Source organism: Cetorhinus maximus, chromosome 2 (genome assembly GCF_964194155.1).
Source record: "Cetorhinus maximus chromosome 2, sCetMax3.hap1.1, whole genome shotgun sequence".
NCBI lineage: Eukaryota > Metazoa > Chordata > Chondrichthyes > Lamniformes > Cetorhinidae > Cetorhinus > Cetorhinus maximus.
This window is the reverse complement of record NC_135880.1, coordinates 185,959,711-185,979,923: the sequence shown is the minus strand read 5'-3', so window position 1 is coordinate 185,979,923 and position 20,213 is coordinate 185,959,711. Positions and strand designations below refer to the sequence as shown.

General features: G+C 46.1%; 1 protein-coding gene across 1 annotated transcript in view; it reads left to right on the top strand.

Annotated features, from left to right (window-relative positions):
• LOC144668511 (suppressor of tumorigenicity 14 protein homolog) overlaps positions 1–19,849 on the top strand; it is an 80,828-nt gene extending 60,979 nt beyond the window's left edge. Inside the window, exons 16-19 of the mRNA XM_078530607.1 lie at positions 5,054–5,237; positions 10,805–11,076; positions 11,592–11,728; positions 19,269–19,849. Of these exons, the coding sequence (XP_078386733.1) occupies positions 5,054–5,237; positions 10,805–11,076; positions 11,592–11,728; positions 19,269–19,430 (755 nt within the window). The 3' untranslated portion in view covers positions 19,431–19,849. The remainder of the gene's footprint in view (positions 1–5,053; positions 5,238–10,804; positions 11,077–11,591; positions 11,729–19,268) is intronic.
• The last annotated feature ends 364 nt before the right edge of the window (positions 19,850–20,213 follow it).

The window sequence follows — 20,213 nt, the reverse complement described above, 5'->3', positions numbered from 1 at the left end:
GCTAAAAACTACTCACCAGTAACTACTTTTCTTGGCTTTTATCTCCACCCAAATTGATTCTACATCTTCCCTTTCCGAGCCAAGATCTCACTACTCTATTGATCTCATCTTTTATTAACAGAGCTACATCACCTTTTTTTCCTTCCTAGCCTTCTGAAATGAGAAATAGCCTTGATTAATCAGCTCCTAGCCCTGGTCACTTACAAGCTCATCACTGTAATGGCTATCATATATGTCTATAATATCAGACTAATTTATTTCAATTTATGCTACCAATTCAGCTGCTTCCAGTAGGGAGCTTGTTTAGCATTGATTAAGGCAGAAAGAAACTACAATTCCCCGAGCTGAGCATTCTGTCTCATTGTACTCAGCCGAGTTGGCTGGGCTGGAGAGCAGGTGGAAGGGGAGACATGACCCCTCTCCACTGGGGCGTTGGGAAAAGTATGGAGATCTTCAAGCTTCTCCAACAGGGCTATGTGAGGGCGGGAACGCAAGTGGGAATTCACCCACAATCTCTCCTTAGCCTGTGACCATTTGAGATTCTGTCAATGGAAAGGTGAGGAGTTGATGGAGTACTCTGGGGGGTGTGTCTGGGAGTTGGATGGGTGCAGTGGGAAAAGTTGGTAAGTTGGATGGGGTACGGTGTTTGTTTGTGGGAGCTTGGGGAGCTGGAAGGGGTACAGTGTGACTGTGTGGGGGAGGGTGGGGAATTGGATAGGGTACAGTGTGGAAGAGGATGGGAGTTGAATGGGATACTGGGTGTGAGAGGTTGGCGAGTTAGATGGGTCATGGTCATAGAATTATAAGGCACAGATACACGCCCTTCAGCCCATTGTGTCTGAGCCAGCCATCAAGCACCTATCTATTCTAATCCCATTTTCCAGCACTTGGCTTGTAGCCCTGTATGCTTAGGCATTTCCAGTGCTTATCTAAACACTTCATAAATATTGTGAGGGTTCCTGCCTCCACCACCCCCTCAGGTACTGTGTTCCAGATTCCAACCACCCTCTGGGTGAAAACATTTTTCCCTCAAATCCCCTCTAAACTTCCTGCCCCTTACCTTAAACCTTTGCCCCTGGTTATTGACACCTCCTCTGAGGGGAAAAGGTTCTTCCTATCTTCCCTATCTATGCCCCTCATAATTTTGTATACATCTATCAGGTTCCCCCCTCAGCATTCTCTGATCAAAGGAAAACAACTCGAGCCTATCCAGTCTCTCTTTGTAGATGAAACGTTCCAGCCCAGGGAACATCCTTGTGAATCTCCTCGGCGCCCTCTCCAGTGCAATCCTTCCTGTAGTGTGGCGACCAGAACTGCACACAGTACTCTAGCTGTGGCCTAACTAGCATTTTATACAGCTCCAACATAACCTCCCTGTTCTTATATTCTATGCCTCGGCTTATAAAGGCAAGGATTCCATATGCCTTCTTAATCACCTTATCTACCTGTGCTGCTGCCTTCAAGGATCTATGGACATGTATACCAAGGTCCCTCTGATCCTCTACTTCCTAGGGTCTTACCATTCATTGTGTATTCCTTTGCCATGTTAGTCCTCCCAAAATGCAACACCTCACCCTTCTTGTGATTAAATTCCATTTGTCACTGCTCTGCCCATCTTACCGGCCCATCTATACTGTCCTGTAATTTAAGGCTTTCCTCCTCACTATATATGACACCACCAATTTTCGTGTTATTTGCGAACTTACTGATCATACCTCCTGTATTCACGTCTAAATCATTAATGTACACTACAAACAGCAAGGGTCCCAGCACCGCTCCCTGCACTTGTCACAGGCTTCCAATCCCAAAAACAACCTTCGACCATCACCCTCTGCCTCCTACCACTAAGCCAATTTTGGATCCAATTTGCCAAATTGTCCTGGACCCCATGGGCTCTTACCTTCTTGGCCATCCTCCCATACAGCACCTTGTAAAAAGCCTTACTGAAGTCCACGTGGACCATGTCAATTGCACTACCCTCATCTACACAACTAGTCACCTCCTCAAAACATTCAGACAAATTTGTTAGACATGATCTCGTCCGACAAAGCCATGCTGACTATCCCTGATTAATCCCTGTTTCTCCAAGTGGAGATTAATCCTGTCCCTCAGAATTTTTTCCAATCGTTTCCCTACCATTGATGTTAAGACTCACTGGCCTTATAATTACCTGCTTTATCCCAACTACACTTCTTGAATACTGGTATCACACTCGCTGTCCTCCAGTCCTCCAGCACCTCTCTTGTGGCCAGAGAGGATTTGAAAATTAGTGCCAGAGCCCCTGCTATCTCCTCCCTTGCCTCACATAGCAGCCTGGGATACAACTCATCTGGGCCTGGGGATTTGTCCACTTTTAGGCCTGCTAATACCTCCTCCTTTTCAATGCTAATTTGTCCAAGTATATCACAGACCTCCTCCCTGATTTCTACACCTACATCATGCTTCTCCATAGTGAACACAGATGCGAAGTAATCATTTAAAACCTCACCTATGTCATCCAGCTCCATGCAGATTGCCACTTTGGTCCCTAATGGGCCCCACTCTTTCCCTGGTTATCCTCTTGCCCTTAATATCTTTATAAAATGCCTTGGGATTTTCCTTTGTCTTGTCTGCCAGTGTTTTTTCATGCCTCCTCTTCACTCTCCTAATTACTATTTTAAGTACCCCCCCTAAACTTTCTATACTCCTCTAGGGCTTCTGCTGTTTTAACCCCTCTGTATCTGCCAAAAGCCTCTTTTTTTTTTTAACTTTGTCCAGTCCTTTATATCCCTTGCCACCCAGGGTTCCGTGGACTTGTTGGTCCCACCTTTCACCTTTACGGGAACATGTTGGCCCTGAACTCTCACTATTTCCTTTTTGAATGACTCCCACTGGTCTGATGTAGATTTTCCTACAAGTAGCTGCTCCCAGTCCACTTTGGCCAGATCCTGTCTTGTCTTATATTGAAATCGGCCTTCCCCCAATTCGGGACCTTTATTTCTTCTCCATCTTTACCCTCTTCCGTAACTACCTTAAATCTTAGAGTTATGGTCACTATCCCCAAAATGCCTCCCCACTGACAATTCTACTCCTTGCTTGGCTTCATTCCCTAAGATTAGGTCCAGTGTCGCCCCTTCTCTTGTAAGACTTTCTCCGTGCTGGCTCAAAAAGCTCTCCTGGATGCACTTTAAGAATTTCTCCTCCTCTAAGCTAAGACTATCTCAGTTTGTTATTGAGCAAGTTGAAATCCCCCTACTATATTACCCTATTATTTTCACACTTCTGAGATTTGCCTACATATCTGCTCCTCTATCTCCCCCTGACTGTTTGGAGGTCAATAGTGCACCCCCAGTAAAGTGATTGCCCCCTTTTTGTTTTTAAGTTCTACCCATATGGCCTCACTTGAGGAATCCTCTAAGATACCATCTTTCCTTTCTGCAGTAATCGACTCCTTGATCAATAGTGCAATGCACCTCCTATTTCACACACACACCCACACACACACACACACACCACCCCCCCACCCCCGTGTGAGTGTGTGGGGAGCTGGATAGTGTGCAGTGTGCATGCGACAGGGTAGAGAGTTGTATGGGGTACTGTGTGTGTGTGTGTGTGTGTGTGTGTGTGTGTGTGTGAGGGTGGGGGCTTGGCTGGGGTACAGTGTGTGTGTGTGGGAGGGTGGGGTCTTGGATGTGGCACAGTGTGTGCGAGAGAGGGTGGGGCGCTGGATGGGATACAGTGAGAGATGTGGGGAGTTGGATGGGGTTCAGTGTGTGTGTGTGAGGCTGGGGAGCTGTATGGGGAACAGTGTGTGTGTGGGGGGACGGGGAGTTGGATGGGGCAGTGTGTGACAGAGTGGGGAGGTGAATGGGCACAGTGTGTATGAGAGAGGGTGGGGAGTTGGATGAGGTGCAGTGTGTGAGAGGGTGGGGAATTGGTAGGGTACAGTGTGTGAGGGGGTGGGGAGTTGGATGGGGTACAGTGTGAGAGAGAGAGGTGGAGAGTTGGATGGGGTACAGTGTGTGAGAGAGGGTGGGGAGTTGGATGGGGTAGAGTGTGAGAAAGGGTGGGGAGCTGGATGGGATACAGTGTGAGAGAGGGGGTGGGGAGTTGGCTGGGGTGCAGTGTGTGTGTGGGGGTGAAGGGGGGTAGGATGGGGCACTCTGTGAGAGAGAGTGAGGTAGTGAACAGGGTACAGTGTGTGTGTCTGAGGGTGGGGAATTGGATGGGGCAGTTTGTGTGAGAGAGGGAGTGGCGGGTGAATGAGGTACAGTGTGTGTGAGAGGGAGAGTGGGGAGTTGGATGCGGTACAGTGTATGCGAGGGTGGGGATTTGGGCGCTGTGCAGAGTGTGTGAGAGAGTGGGGAATTGGATGGGGTGCTGTGTGTGTGAGGGTGGGAGTAGGATGGGGTACAGTGTGCGTGTCTGAGAGGGTGGGGAATTGGATGGGGCAGTTTGTGTGAGAGGGGGAGTGGCGGGTGAATGAGGTAGAGTGTGTGTGAGAGGGAGAGTGGGGAGTTGGATGCGATACAGTGTATGCGAGGGTGGGGATTTGGGCGCGGTGCAGTGTGTGTGAGAGAGTGGTGAATTGGATGGGGTGCTGTGTGTGAGGGTGGGGGTAGGATGGGGTACAGTGTGTTAGTGAGGGTGGGGAGTTGGATGGGGCACAGTGTGTATGAGTGAGGGTGGAGAGTTGGATGGGGTACAGTGTGTGAGAGAGGGTGGGAATTGTATAGGATACTGAGTGTGAGAGAGAGAGAGAGAGTGTGTTGGATGGGGTACAGTGTATTTGAGAGAGGGCGACTTGATATGAATGAACATTGACAAAATAGGATCAGATATGGGCCTAAGGTAGGCACTTCGTACCTCAGGCCTGTTTTTCAGTCATTTTTACGATGCCTGAGTGGATGAGTGATCCCCGAACACAGTGACTGCACAATACCATAACCAGTCATGTCCAGAATTCTTGAAACTGTGACAGGATCGAGGAAGGGCTTGTGATCTGGTCCTGTGGGGAACATGTGCATATGCTGAGAGTTCCAACTGCTCTAACTCAGATTCCTGATGTCTACAGGTTGTGGAACTCGACCATATAAACACTCTCGTATTGTGGGAGGTGTGGATGCGGAGATTGGCGAATGGCCCTGGCAGGTCAGCCTTCATGTGAGGAATCATGGAAATACGTGTGGGGCCTCAGTGATCTCCAACCGCTGGCTTGTGTCAGCCGCGCACTGTTTCCAGAATACGTTTGGAACCAAGTGAGTGTTCAATTGATTGGCCATAAGCTCAGAGAATCTACCCAGCATTGAGAATTGTGTGTTTTGAATTCAACCTTTCTCCTTTCTGGATGCAGAGCCCGGTGGGGAAACGGTGGGGGTAGCAGCCTGGGAGAGGGTGAGAGAGGATCAGGGAGGGGGGAGGGAGATCATGGAGGAGCGGAGAGAGACAGAGGGAAGACAAGGCGGGGGAGATAGATTGGAGAAGGTGGAGAGCTCTTCTCTTCCCCACCCCACCCCCCCCCAGCTGATCTGATCTCTGCCCTCTTTTTCTACCACACCCAATCCCCCTCCACCATCCCGCCCGCTCCCCCCTCCACCCCATAATATCACTGAAGCCCCTCATCCCTGGAACAATTCTCATAAGTAATTTCTGCACCTTCTCTAAAACTTTCACATCCTTCTGAAAGCGCAGTGCCAAGAATTGGACACCATAATCTAGTTGAGGCTGAACCAGTGTTAGTTCATCAAAACTTCTTTGATTTTGTACTCTATGCCTCCCTTTATATAGCCAAAGATTCTGTATGCCTTTATAACCACTTTCTCAGCTAGTGCTGCCACCTTTAACCATTTGTGAGCATATGTCTCTCTGTTCTTACACTCCCTTCAGAACTTTGCCTGTTATTTTAAATTGCTTTTCCTCAACCATCTTACCAAAATGTATCACTTTACATTTCTCTAAATTAAATTTCATCTGCCACATGTTCACCCTTTCCTGTCCTCTTGAAGTCTATCACTATATTCTTTACAGTTCGCAATGCTTCAAAATCTTGTATCAAATGCAAGTATTGAAATTGTTCCTTGCACTTCCAAATCATGGTCAGTGATATAGATCAAGAAAAGCAGGGATCATGTTATCCGAAACTGCCCCCCAACCACCACCACCACCCACCCCCTCCCCCCCACCACTCCCAACCCCCAGCGTATCTTCCTCCAGTCTGAAAAGCAACCATTTGCTGCTATTCTGTTTCCTGTCACTCAGCCAAATTTGTATCCACAAACAAAATACTGCAGATGCTGGAAATCTGAAATAAAAATTGGAATAAAATGGAAATAGTCAACAGGTCTGATAGCATCTCTGGTGAGAGAAAAAGTTCACATTTCAAGTCATAATTTTGAATAAGACTCTGATTCCAGTTCTGATGAAAGGTCACAGACCTGAAGCGTTAACTCTGTTCCTCTCTTGCCAGGTGCTGCCAGACCTGCTGAGCATTTCTAGCATTTTGTTATTTTATATAGCCATGTTAAACAGTTCCTTTCCATGGGCTTCAAGTTTGCTGACAAGCTGATGATATGGAGCTTTATCAAACTCCTTTTGGAAGTCCATATACGCCACATCAACCTCCTTTATCTCATTAGAAAACAAAACACAATTAAGTTAGTTAATGTGATTTGCTTTTAACAAATCTGCACTGGCTTTCCTTAATTAATCTATATTTGTTCAAATGACTGTTAATTTTGTCTGAATTATTGTTTCTAAAAGCTTTCCCACCACTGACGTTAAACTGACTGGCCTGTAGTTGCTGGGTTTATCTTTTCACCCTTCCTTGAACAAGGGTGTACATATTCAATTCTCCAGCCCTCTGGCACCACTGCTGTATCGAAGGCTGATTGGAAGATTATAGCTAGTGCCTTAGCAATTTCTATCCTTCCTTCCCTCAATATCAGCAGATGCATCAGATCCGGTCCTGGTGACTTATCAACTTCAAATACTGCCAGCCTTTCTATCATCTCCCAGCCCATCTGTTATCTCAGCTATTCCCTCTTTTATTATGACTTCAGTATCTTCTCCCTTGGTAAAGACAGACACAAAGCTGTAATTTAGTTCCTCTGTCCCCATGCATTTCTCCAAAATCTGCCTCACCCCTTCTCTTATTCTCCTTTTAATGTTTATATGCCTAAGTATCAAGGCTGCATTTGACCGAGTGTGGCAGCAAAGAGCCCGAGCAAAACTGGAGTCAATGGGAATCGGGGAAAACTCTCCACTGATTGGAGTCATACGTAGAACAAAGGAAGTTGGTTGTGGTTGTTGGAGGTCAGTCATCTCAGCTCCAGGACATCACTGCAGGAGTCCCTCAGGGTAGTGTACTCAGCCCAACCATCTTCAGCTGCTTCATCAATGACCTTCCTTCCATCATAAGGTCAGAAGTGGGGATGTTCGCTGGTTACACAATGTTTAGCATCACTCGCAACTCCTCAGATACTGAAGTAGCCCATGTCCAAATGCAGCAAGGCATGGACAATATCCAGGCTTGGGCTGACAAGTGGCTAGTAGCATTCGCACCACGCAAGTGCCAGGCAATAACCATCACCAACAAGAAAGAATCTAACCATCACCCCTTGACGTCACTACCATCACTGAATCCCCCACCATCAACATCCTGGGGATTAGCATTGACCAGAAACTGAACTGGACTAGCCATATAAATACTGTGGCTACAAGACCAGGTCAGAGGCTAGGAACCCTGTGACGAGTAACTCACCACCTGACTCCCCAAAGCCTGTCCACCATCTACAAGACACGAGTCAGGAGTGTGATGGAATATTCTCCACTTGCCTGGATGAATGCAGCTCCCACAACGCTCAAGAAGCTATCGTCCAGGACAAAGCAGCCCGCTTGATTGGCACCACATCCACAAACATTCACTCACACCACCACTGGCACGCAGAAGCAGCAGTGTGTACCATCTACAAGATGCACTGCAGGAATTCACCAAGGCTCCTTAGCACCTTCCAAACTCATGACCACTGCCATCAAGAAGGACAAGGACAGCAGACACATGGGAACACCACCACCTGCAAGTTCCCCTCTAAGCCACTCACCACCCTGACTTGGAAATATATCGCCGTTCCTTCACTGTCGCTGGGTCAAAATCCTGGAACTCACTACTTAACAGCACTGTGGGTGTACCTATACCTCATGGACTGCAGCGGTTCATGAAGGCAGCTGACCACCACCTTCTGAAGGGCAACCAGGGATGGGCAATAAATGCTGACCCAGCCAGCGAAGCCCACATCCCGTGATTGAATAATAAGAAAAAGGTGTGTGTGAATGTGCACAAACCCTTGAATGCACCAGAGTTGGTTAACAAAATAATTAATAAAGCATATGAGATCCTTGCTTTTATAAATAGAGGCAGAGAGTACAAAAGCTGGAAAGTTACACAAACCTATATAAAACAGAAGTTTGGCCCCAGCTGGATTATTGTTCAGTTCTGAGTACCACATTTTAAGGATGTGAAGGCTTTGTACAGGAATTTACTGGAATAGTTATTGGCATGAGGGATTACAGTTACAAGAAAGGCTGAAGAGAGCATAGAAGGCTAAGAGATTTGTCGGAGGTGTTTAACTTCATGAATAAATAAAGAGAAAGTGTTTCTCGTGATTGAAGGGTCAAAAACCAGAGGGCATTGATCTGAAGTGATTGGCGAAATACCAGAGGATATTTTATGCGATGAGTGGTTTAGTTTTGGAATGCTCTGCTCGATAGATTCTCAATAGTAGCTTTCAAAAGGTAATTGGAGAAATCATAGAATGATTAGAGCACAGATGCAGGCCATTTAGACAATTGTCTGTGCTGGCCCTCTGAAGGAGCAACTCACTGAGAGCCACTCGGCCTGCCTTTTCCCCTCAGCCCTGCAAATTTTCCTTTTCTGATAATGATCCGATTTCCCTTTTGAACGCCTCAATTGAATCTTCCTCCACCGTACTCTCAGGTAGTGCATTCCAGATCCTTACCACTTGCTGCATGAGAGTTTTTAAGGCAGCCATTGCTTCTTATGCCAATTACCTTAAATCTGTGCCCTCTGGTTCACGATTCTTCCACCAATGGGAACAATTTCTCCCTTTCTAATCTGTCTAGTCCCTTCAAAATTTTGACTACCTCTATCAAATTTCCTCTCGACCTTCTTTTCTCCAAGAAGAACAGTCCCAAATTCTCCAAACTATCTATGTAACTGAAGTTCTTGATCCCTGAAATCATTCTAGTGAATCTTTTCTGCACTCTCTCCAATACCTTCACATCCTTCCGAAAGTGTGGTGACCAGAACAGGATACAATACTCCACCAAACCAGTGTTTTATACAAGTTTGACATAATTTCCTTGCTCTTGTACTCTATACCCCTATTGATAGAGCTCAGATGCTCTATGCTTTATTGACCACACTTTCACCTGTCCCGCCCCCTTCAATGATTTGAGCACATGTACATCAAGGTCCCTCTGCTCCTTCACCCCCTTTAGAATTGTATCCTTATTTTATATTGTCTGCATTCTTCCTACTAAAATGAATCACTTCACACTTCTCTGCATTAAATTTCATCTGTCACTTGACTGCCCATTCCACCAACCTTGTGTTAGTCCTTTTGAAGTTATACACTGTCCTCCTCACAGTTCACAATGCTTCCAAGTTTTGTATCATCTGCAAATTTTGAAACTGTCCTGAACACCAAGGTCCAGATCATTAATATATGTTGGGAAAAGCAGGCACTGGGGAACTCCACTACAAACCTTCCTTCGGTCTGAAAGATAACCGCTGTCAACTATTCTTTGTTTCTTGTCACTCAGACAATTTTGTATCCATGTTGTTAATGTCCCTTTTATTCCAATGAGCTAGACCTTTGCTCACAAGCCTGTTGTGCGGCACTTTATCAAATGCCTTTTGGAAGTCCATGTACACAACGTAAACATCGTTGCCCTCATCCAACCCTCTGTTACCTCATTAAATAGAAACCCAGCAAGTTAGTTAAACACGATTTGCCATGCTGACTTTCCTTAATTAATCTGCAATTTCCCAAGTGACTATTAATTTTGTCCCAAATGATCATTTCTCGAAGCTTCCCACCACCAAGGTTAAATTGACTGGCCTGTAGTTTCTAGGCTTATGATTGGAAAATTATGGCTAGTGCCTCCGCAAATTCCACTCACTTCGCTCAGTATCCTTGGATGAATCTCATCCAGTCCTAGTGCCTTATCCACTTTAAGTAGAGAGACCCCATCCAATACCACTGCCTTATCAATTTTAAACCCTTCCAGTGTCTGAATTACCTGCTCTTTCACCATGAACTGCATAGCATCATTTTTTATAAAAGCAGATGCAAAGTATTCATTTAATACCTCAGGCATGCCCCCTGCCTCCATGTGTAAATCTCCCTTTTGGTCCCTAAGCAACCCACTCCTCCTCTTACTACCTTTTACTATATATATACTAGGAGAAATAATTGCAGGAAGACAGGGAAAGAGTGGGGGATTGGGACTAACTGAATTGGATTTCAAAACAGCCAGCACAGACTCAATGGGTCAAAAGTTCTTCTATGGTGTACATTTCAGGAGGATAATCTACAGCTAAAACATATCAGTGCTGCTGTTTTCTGTGCCTTTAGATGCAAAATCAAAGATTCTGCTTCTCGTTAACGTGATTATACTTATTATAGCTGCCACCATTGCTGACCTCTATCTGTTGTCCCTCTGTTCTTCACTTTAAATCTCTCTGTCGCGCCCTGCCTTTTGCCACCACTATCCCCTACTAATCTCTACATTTCTTTTCTTGTAGATATTCTGATCCTAACCTCTGGACTGCATACCTTGGGCTTCATGTTCAGTTGAAGTTGAATGATCAAGTGATGAAGAGGGACATCAAACAGATCATTGTTCATGAGTCTTACAATTCACAGACATTCGATAATGACATTGCCCTGTTGGAGTTGTCTAGTCCTGTGACCTTCAGCAGTGTCATTCAGCCCATCTGCCTCCCAGATGCAACACACAGCTTCCCTGTGGGCAAAAGCGTCTGGGTCACAGGCTGGGGGAAACTGAAGGAAGATGGTGAGTGAAGCGTGTAGCCTTCAACACTTTATTCTGATGCCATTTTCCTTCATTTGTGCTGTTTGATCCAAGCTGGTACAAACTGTCCAATTAAACGTGGTGATCTGCACTATGCAGCAGAAACATTGATAGCACCAGTCCCTTCTGCACATCATGCACACACTAAGCTGGAACTCTGAACCCTTGTGGGCTTGGAATGTCGATAAGAATTAAAACAATCAGGGTTGGAAGGGCGGAGAAGGCCGATTGAAGAGTTATGTTGCCGATAGTTTGGACAGTGGGAGGTTTTCCCCTTCCCAGAGGATTACAGAACTTCACAATAAATTATCGGCTCAAGCAGTGGATGTAAGCATTTAAAAAGGGAGCTGGGCGAGTTCCTGGAACAGGCTGATATCACTGGATTCAGCTGACGGCTTTGCTGATGATGGAACCCTGTCTTAAGAGGTTTATTATAATTGGTAAGTTACGTGGAGTAAATGATGTGTAACGTCCTCCCTCTCCTCTTCCTCCTGTAGGTCATGAGGCCAAAGTGTTGCAGAAAGCTGAGTTACGAATCATAAAGAGACTGATATGTAATACGCTGCTGAGCAGCGTTGTAACCTCCCGCATGTTGTGCGCTGGATTCCTGAGTGGAGGCATTGATGCTTGTCAGGTAAGGTGACCCCATAACATTCTGACAATCTCTTTCATACACATGAGCTGGTGGTAGGTTAGGTGTAGCAGTTACTTCCTCTTCCAGACACCACCTGCACCCACACTAACTCTTGTGTCTCTCTAGAGACATTGATTCACCCGCAAAAGTTCCCTCATTGAGGTCGACACCATAAAGTAGCAATATTTCATTTCCTCTTGCAGCAGTTTAGTGAGAGTGGGACGTTGCAACCCTCCAGTGTGAATAGAATGTGGAATGAGCTGAGTAATCAGCCCTCTGAGCCCATCCACACCTTCTACCTGATTGTTCGAATATATGAGTAATTAATTTCCACGACATTAATTTTGTTCTGTCCATCCTTTCAGCCAATTGTATACAGTTACTCGCTTCTCCTTTTTCATTCAATCATTTTCAAAACTTTTATTAAAGCCCATCAAATGGAATCTCAAAAGCAAAATATTGCAGTTCCTGGAAATCTGAAATAAAAACAAAATGTTTGAAATACTCAGCAGGTCAGGCAGCATCTGTGGAGAGAGAAACAGAATTAATATTTCAGGTCAGTGACCATCAGGAATCTCGTTTTTATGATCCTGTAGCTGGAGATTCTCATCCTGATTTGTTTCCATCATGTGTACCTAATCCACACATCATAGCTGAGGGTGCCAGTGATTCATTGCAGTCACTGATGCATGTTTTTGCTGCTGTTAGGAGATGTTCAGCTCAGGTTCACTCTCCCTGCAGATATTCCCAATCTGGTGGTTGTTCTTGATGATGATAATCTATTTAGCACAGAGGGCGCACAGGTTGATGTCGTCAAAGAGCCTCACTGGCCTCCTACAGGCGGTGATGACCAAACTGTGGAAGCACAGATCAGTCTTGGTGTCCCTGCTGAATTTGTGGACCAAATGCTGGAAGGGCAATCGGTGCTTCCAGTAGCAATGGGTCTGCCACAGTGCCACAGACCAGTTTAATGAAACTGGTAGTAATTGGGCTTCTTCATCCTGTTGGCATTCTTCACATGTGCCTTTGGAGCCTTGAAGGCCCAGATGCTTGTAGGGAGTTATTCATTCTTTTGTTCGTTCTTGGCATGTGAGGTCACCAATATTTGTTGCCCATCCCTAAGGGGCTGTAAAGAGCAAGACCTCACTGAGCAGAACAGGGCTTAAATTTAAGAAAATAGTCTTTTAATTAAAAACAAATAAAAGGTATGGCATGGGAGTTCAGTCCCGTGTGTTGTACATATGGGAATTCTTAGACACTCCTTGCCGCCTGGGTGACCACATATGCAGGAAGTGCCACCAGCTTGACCAGCTTGAGCAACGGGTTTCGGAGCTTGAGTGTCAGCTGGAGACGCAGCGGTGCATCCGCGAGGCTGAGGGTTACGTGGATAGCACGTTTTTAGATTTGGTCACTCAGCAGCTTAAAGTGCAGTCAGAGAGGAAATGGGTGACCACCAGTCAGAAGAAGAGAGGCAGGCAGGTAGTCAGCAAAGTCCCAGAGTGCATTGCACTCCAGAATCATTTTTGTGTGTTGGAAAATGTTGAGGGTGAAGGTTCCTCTGGAGAGTGCAGCCAGAGCCAAGTTCACGGCACTGTGGGCGGCTCAGCTGCACAAGGGGGGAGGAGTAAGAGTGCAACAGCAATAGTGGTAGGAGACTCAATAGTGAGGGGTGCAGACGGGTGCTTCTGTGACTGTACACATGACTCCAGGATGGTGTGTTGCCTCCCTGATGCCAGGGTGAAGGATGTCACAGAACAGCTGCAGGGCATTCTGAAGGTGGAGGACGAACAGTCAGATGTTATGGTTCAAATTGGTACCAACGACATAGGTAGAAAGAGGGATGGAGTCCTGCAACAAGAATTTAGGGCGCTAGGCAGCAGATTAAAAAGCAGGACCTCAAAGGTTATAATTTCTGGATTATCCCCTGTGCCACGTGTTAGTGAGTATAGGAATAGGAGGATAGAGGGGATGAATGCATGGCTGAAGAGATGGTGCAGGAGGGGAGGGCTTTAGTTTCCTGGGTCACTGGGTCTGTTTCTGGCAAAGGTGGGGCCTGTACAAGTTGGACGGGCCTGCACCAGAACAGGACCAACATCCTTGAGGGGGGGTTTGCTAGTGCTGTTGAGGGAAGGGTTTAAACTAATTTGGCAGGGGGATGGGATACAGGGTGGAGGTACAGTAGCACAACCAAATATAGAAGAGAAACTAAGTCAGTCTGGAAGGCAGAGACTTGTTAAGGCACAGGGGAATAATGCAAGGCTGAGTTGGATCTATTTTAATCCAAGGAGTTTTACAAGTAAGACAGATGAATTGAGTGCATTGATTAACACATGGAAATATGATATTGTTGCTGTCACAGAAACATGGTTGAGGGAAGGGCAGGAATGGCAGCTCAGTATTCCAGGGTACAGAATTTTCAGGCGTGATGGGGTGTAAAAGAGGAGGTGCATTGCACTATTGATCAAGGAGTCAATTACTGCAGAAAGGAAGGATGGTATCTTAGAAGGTTCCTCAAATGAGGCCATATGGGTAGAACTTAAAAACAAAAAGGGGGCATTCACTTTGCTGGGAGTACACTATTGGCCTCCAAACAGTCAGGGGGAGATAGAGGAGCAGATATGTAGGCAAATCTCAGAAGTGTAAAAATAATAGGATAATGATAGGGGATTTCAACTTGCCCAATAACAACTGGGATAGTCTTAGTGTGGAAGGCTTAGAGGAGTGCATCCAGGAGAGCTTTTTGAGCCAGCACGGAGAAAGTCCTACAAGAGAAGGGGCGGCACTGGACCTAATCTTAGGGAATTAAGCCAGGTGAGTGGTAGAAGCATCGGTGGGGGGGGGAGCATCTGGGGATAGTGACCATAACTCTCCAAGGTTTATGGTAGTTATGGAAAAGGACAAAGATGGACAGGAAATAAAGGTGCTGAATTGGGGGAAGGCCGATTTCAATAAGACAGGATCTAGCCAAAGTGGACTGGGAGCAGCTACTTATGGGAAAGTCTACATCAGACCAGTGGGAGTCATTCAAAAAGGAAATAGTGAGAGTTCAGAGCCAACATGTTCCCGTAAAGATGAAGGGATAGGACCAACAAGTCCACGGAACCCTGCATGTCAAGGGATACAAAGGATTGGATAAGGTTTAAAAAAAAAGGAGGCTTATGGCAGATACAGAGGGGTTAAAACAGCAGAAGCTCTAGTATAGAAAGTATAGAGGGGTACTTAAAAAAAGTAATTGGGAGAGTGAAGAGGGGGCATGAAAAAACACTGGCGGGCAAGATAAAGGAAAATCCCAAGGCATTTTATAAAGATATTAAGGGCAAGAGGATAACCAGGGAAAGAGTGGGGCCCATTAGTGACCAAAGTGGCAATCTGCAAGGAGCTGGATGACATAGGTGAGGTTTTAAATGATTACTTCTCATCTGTGTTCACTATGGAGAAGCACGATGTAGGTGTAGAAATCAGGAAGGAGGACTGTGATGTACTTGAACAAATTAGCATTGAAAAGGAGGTGGTACTAGCAGTTTTATCAGGCTTAAAAGTGGATAAATCGCCAGGTCTAGATGAGATGTATCCTAGGCTGCTATGTGAGGCAAGGGAGGAGATTGTAGGGGCTCTGACACTAATTTTCAAATCCTCTCTGGCCACAGGAGAAGTGCCAGAGGACTGGAGGACAGTGAATGTGGTACCATTATTCAAGAAGTGTAGTAGGGATAAAGCAGGTAATTATAGGCCAGTGAGTCTAACATCAATGGTAGGGAAACTATTAGAAAAAATTCTGAGGGACAGGATTAATCTCCACTTGGAGAGGCAGGGATTAATCAGGGATAGTCAGCATGGCTTTGTCGGATGAGATCATGTCTAACAAATTTGACTGAATGTTTTGAGGAGGTCACTAGTTGTGTAGATGAGGGTAGTGCAGTTGACATGGTCTACATGGACTTCAGTAAGGCTTTTGACAAGGTGCTGCATGGGAGGATGGTCAAGAAGGTAAGAGCCCATGGGGTCCAGGAAAATTTGGCAAATTGGATCCAAAATTGGCTTAGTGGCAGGAGGCAGAGGGTGATGGTCGAAGGTTGTTTTTGCAATTGGAAGCCTGCGACGAGTGGTGTACCACAGGGAGTGGTGCTGGGACTCTTGTTGTTTGTAGTGTACATTAATGATTTGGACATGAATACAGGAGGTATGGTCAGTAAGTTCGCAGATGACACAAAAATTGGTGGTGACGTAAATAATGAGGAGGAAAGCCTTATATCACAGTATAGATGGGCTGGTAAGATGGGCAGAGCATTGGAAAATGGAATTTAATCCTGAGAAGTGTGAGGTGATGCATTTTGGGAGGACTAACACGGTAAGGGAATACACAATGAATGGTAGGACTTGAGGAAGTACAGAGGATCAGAAGGACCTTGGTATACATGTCCACAGATCCCTGAAGGTAGCAGCACAGGGAGATAAGGTGGTTAAGAAGGCACTAAGATAAAAGCAAAACACTGCGAATGCTGGATATCTGAAACAAAAATAAAAAATGCTGGAAAACTCAGCAAGTCTGACAGCATCTGTAGAGAGAAAGACAGTTAACGTTTTGAGTCCGTATGACTCTTCAGAGCTAAAGAGAAGTACAAATGTGATGAAATATATACTGGTTAAGGGGGTGGGACAGGTGAAGCTGGAGAGAAGGCCAATGATAGGTGGAGGCAAAGGAGAGATTGCAAAAGATGTCATAAACAAAAGGTCAAAGGGGTGTTGATGGTGGTGATACTGGCTAAAGAGGGTGTTAATGGTGACATTAAGAGTAGAAAGCAGAATGAGCAAGTGACAAATGGCCCTAGTGGGGGTGGGGTGGGGGAGGGAACGGTGATGGTGAAAAAGATCGAAAACAGGCTAAAAGCTGGGAATAAAACAATGAATAAACATGGAAATAAATTTAAGAAATAATAATAATAAGGATAAGTGGAAAAAAATAAATAAAAATTTAAAAATAAAAATGAATATTGAAAAAGGTGAGAGGATGGAGGAGAGAGTTCATGATCTGAAGTTGTTGAACTCAATATTCAGTCCGGAAGGCTGTAAAGTGCCTAATCGGAAGATGAGGTGCTGTTCCTCCAGTTTACGTTGAGCTTCACTGGAACAATGCAGCAAGCCAAGGACAGACATGTGGGCAAGAGAGCAGGGTGGAGTGTTGAAATGGCAGGAACAGCACCTCATCTTCCGACTAGGCACTTTACAGCCTTCCGGACTGAATATTGAGTTCAACAACTTCAGATCATGAACTCTCCTCCATCCCCACCCCCCTTTTTTTTCAATTATCATTTTTATTTTAAATTTTTATTTTAAATTTTTATTTATTTTTTCCAATTATTTTTTATTATTTTGTTTTTAAATTTATTTCCATTTTTATTCATTATTTTATCCCCACCTTTCAGCCTATTTTCAATCTTTTTTTCCCCATCACCATCCCCACCCCCACTAGGGCCACCTGTCACTTGCTCATTCTGCTTTCTACCCTTAATGTCTCCATCAGCACCTCCTTTAGCCAGTATCACCACCATCAACACCCCTTTGACCTTTTGTTTATGACATCTTTTGCAATCTCTCCTTTGCCTCCACCTATCATTGGCCTTCTCTCCAGCTTCACCTGTTTCAACTCCCTTAAACAGTATATATTTCACCACATTTGTACTTCTCTTTAGCTCTGAAGAAGAGTGATATGGACACGAAACGTTAACTCTGTCTTTCTCTCTACAGATGCTGTAAGACCTGCTGAGTTTTTCCAGCAGTTTTTGTTTTGGTTAAGAAGGCATATGGACACTTGCCTTTATTAGTTAAGGCATAGAATATAAGAGCAGGGAGGTTATGATGGAGCTGTATAAAATGCTAATTAGGCCACAGCTGGAGTACTGTGTACAGTTCTGGTCATCACATTATAGGAAGGATGTGATTGTACTGGAGAGGGTGCAGAGGAGATTCACAAGGATGTTCCCTGGGCTGGAACGTTTCAGCTATGAAGAGAGACTGGATAGACTAGAGTTGTTTTTCTTAGAGCAGAGAAAGCTGAGGGGGGACCTGATAGAGGTATACAAAATTATGAAGGGCATAGATAGGGTAAATAGGAAGAAACGTTCTCCCTTAGAGGAGGTGTCAATAACCAGGGAGCATAGATTTGAGGAAAGGGGCAGAAAGTTTAGAGGGGATTTGAGGAAAAATGCTTTCACCGAGAGGGTGGTTGGAATCTGGAACACACTGCCTGAGGGTGGTGGTAGAAGCAAGAACCCTCACAATATTTAAGAAGTATTTAGATGAGCACTTGAAACGCCATAGCATACAGGGCTACAGGCCAAGAGCTGTAAAATGGGATTAGAATAGAATAGGTGCTTGATGGCTGGCTCGGGCACGATGGGCCGAAGGGGCTGTATCTATGCTGTATAACTCTGACTATGACCCATCTATCTCACCAACTTCTCTCTCTCGCGCACACACCTCTCTCTCTCACTCTCACGAGCGCGCACGCACACACACACACAAACACCCCCATCCCCATCTATCTCACCAACTTTCACACTCTCTCTCTCTCTCTCTCTCTCTCTCTCACACACACTCACCCCCATCTATCTCACCAACTTTCACTCACTCACTCACTCTCTCTCTCTCTCTCTCTCTCTCTCTCACTTACACACACTCACACACGCACACCCCCATCTATCTCACCAACTTTCACTCACTCTCGCTCACTCACTCACACAGACACAGACACACACACACTCCTATCCAACTACCCAACCTCCCACAAACACACACACTGTACCAACGACTCGGACACGATGGGCCAAAGGGCCTGTTTCTGTGCTGTATAGCTCCATGATTAAGATATGATTGTGGGGAGCCACTGCCTTGAAGCACAGCAGAGGTGTTAGAGAGGGAGCACCCAGATTTTGACCCAGCGACAATGAAGGAACGGCGCTTGTAGTTCCAAATCGGGATGATGGTAGTGGTGGTGTTCCCATGCATCTGCTGCGCTTCATGTTTCCTTAGTCGTTGCCATTTTTTGCTGCAGCTTTGTGATTGCCGCCAGAGCTGAACCTCGAGTGATGGGGTAGGGGGTTGGGGGGTCTGTGCTTGGGGGTGGGGGAGTTCTGAGAGTGAGTTTTGGGGGGGTGGTCTGCGAGTGGGGGTGGGGAGTTCTGAGAGTTAGATTTGGTGGTCTGTGAGTGGGGGAAGGGATCTACGTGTAGGAGAAGGGGTCTGTGAGTGTAGTTCACTTGCTCTGCCATATGTTACCTCTGGCATATGCAATCAATTACTGCTGGTGCTCACCCAGAAAGCAGCTGAGTGTAAGTCTGGAGCCGGAATGAGGAGGGGTTCTTCAAATGCTGGGACCATTTGACCTTTTTTTAAATTGAGCATCATGAGTCTCTGGAAATGGAGAGTTTAACAGCAATACAACCTACGACAGTGGATTTGTTTTATCTGAGCTATAGTAACCAAGCCTATACTTGGCTGTTTATTGGTCCATGATGCTAATGGTTTCACTTTGTGTTTTCAGGGTGACTCTGGGGGTCCTATGTCCAGTGTGGAGAAAAATGGACGAGTGTTCTTAGCTGGAATTGTCAGCTGGGGAGATGGATGTGCGAGGAGGAATAAACCAGGGGTCTACACCAAGGCTGCAAAGTTCCGACAGTGGATCAAGATGCGCTCTGGAGTTTAGTGTGTGCTGAGTGCCACCCAGCCATGTGGCTGATTTTTTTTTCAGATTCTTACTCTGCCCTGGGTCTATCCGCTGAATTGATCCATCAGAGAACTGAAGTTAGGAGCACACTTTCACTTTTACCTGTACCATATGATGCCTGACACTGAAGCGGTTTCTGAACTTGTAGATAATGTATAAAATTTCGTAAAGACATTCCCTGAGTGAAGATGTTCTGTGGGACGTTTGGCTACTTATCATGTTACTGAACCAATCAATATTCACAGTGTAATGGCCGTGTAGGCAATAATTACATTGATCTGGGACATTCCAGAGCATTCTCCCTTCCCCTTCTGCACAGCTCCCTTTTTGAGTTAGTGGGATGGATGACTGGGCTGGGGAGTTGGGGTTAACCGGTCTGTACTGTGGCAGGGAGTATGGACGGACTGAGCTGGAGGGAGGGGGTGCGGATGGACTGTGCTGGAGGAGGGGGTATGGACGGACTGTGCTGGGGGGGAGGGGGTATGGACGGACTGTGCTGGGGGGGAGGGGGTATGGACGGACTGTGCTGGGGGTGGGGAGGGGGTATGGATGGACTGTGCTGGGGGGGAGGGGGTATGGACGGACTGTGCTGGGGGGGGAGGGGGTATGGACGGACTGTGCTGGGGGGGAGGGGGTATGGACGGACTGTGCTGGGGGGGAGGGGGTATGGACGGACTGTGCTGGGGGTGGGGAGGGGGTATGGACGGACTGTGCTGGGGGGGAGGGGGTATGGACGGACTGTGCTGGGGGGGGAGGGGGTAT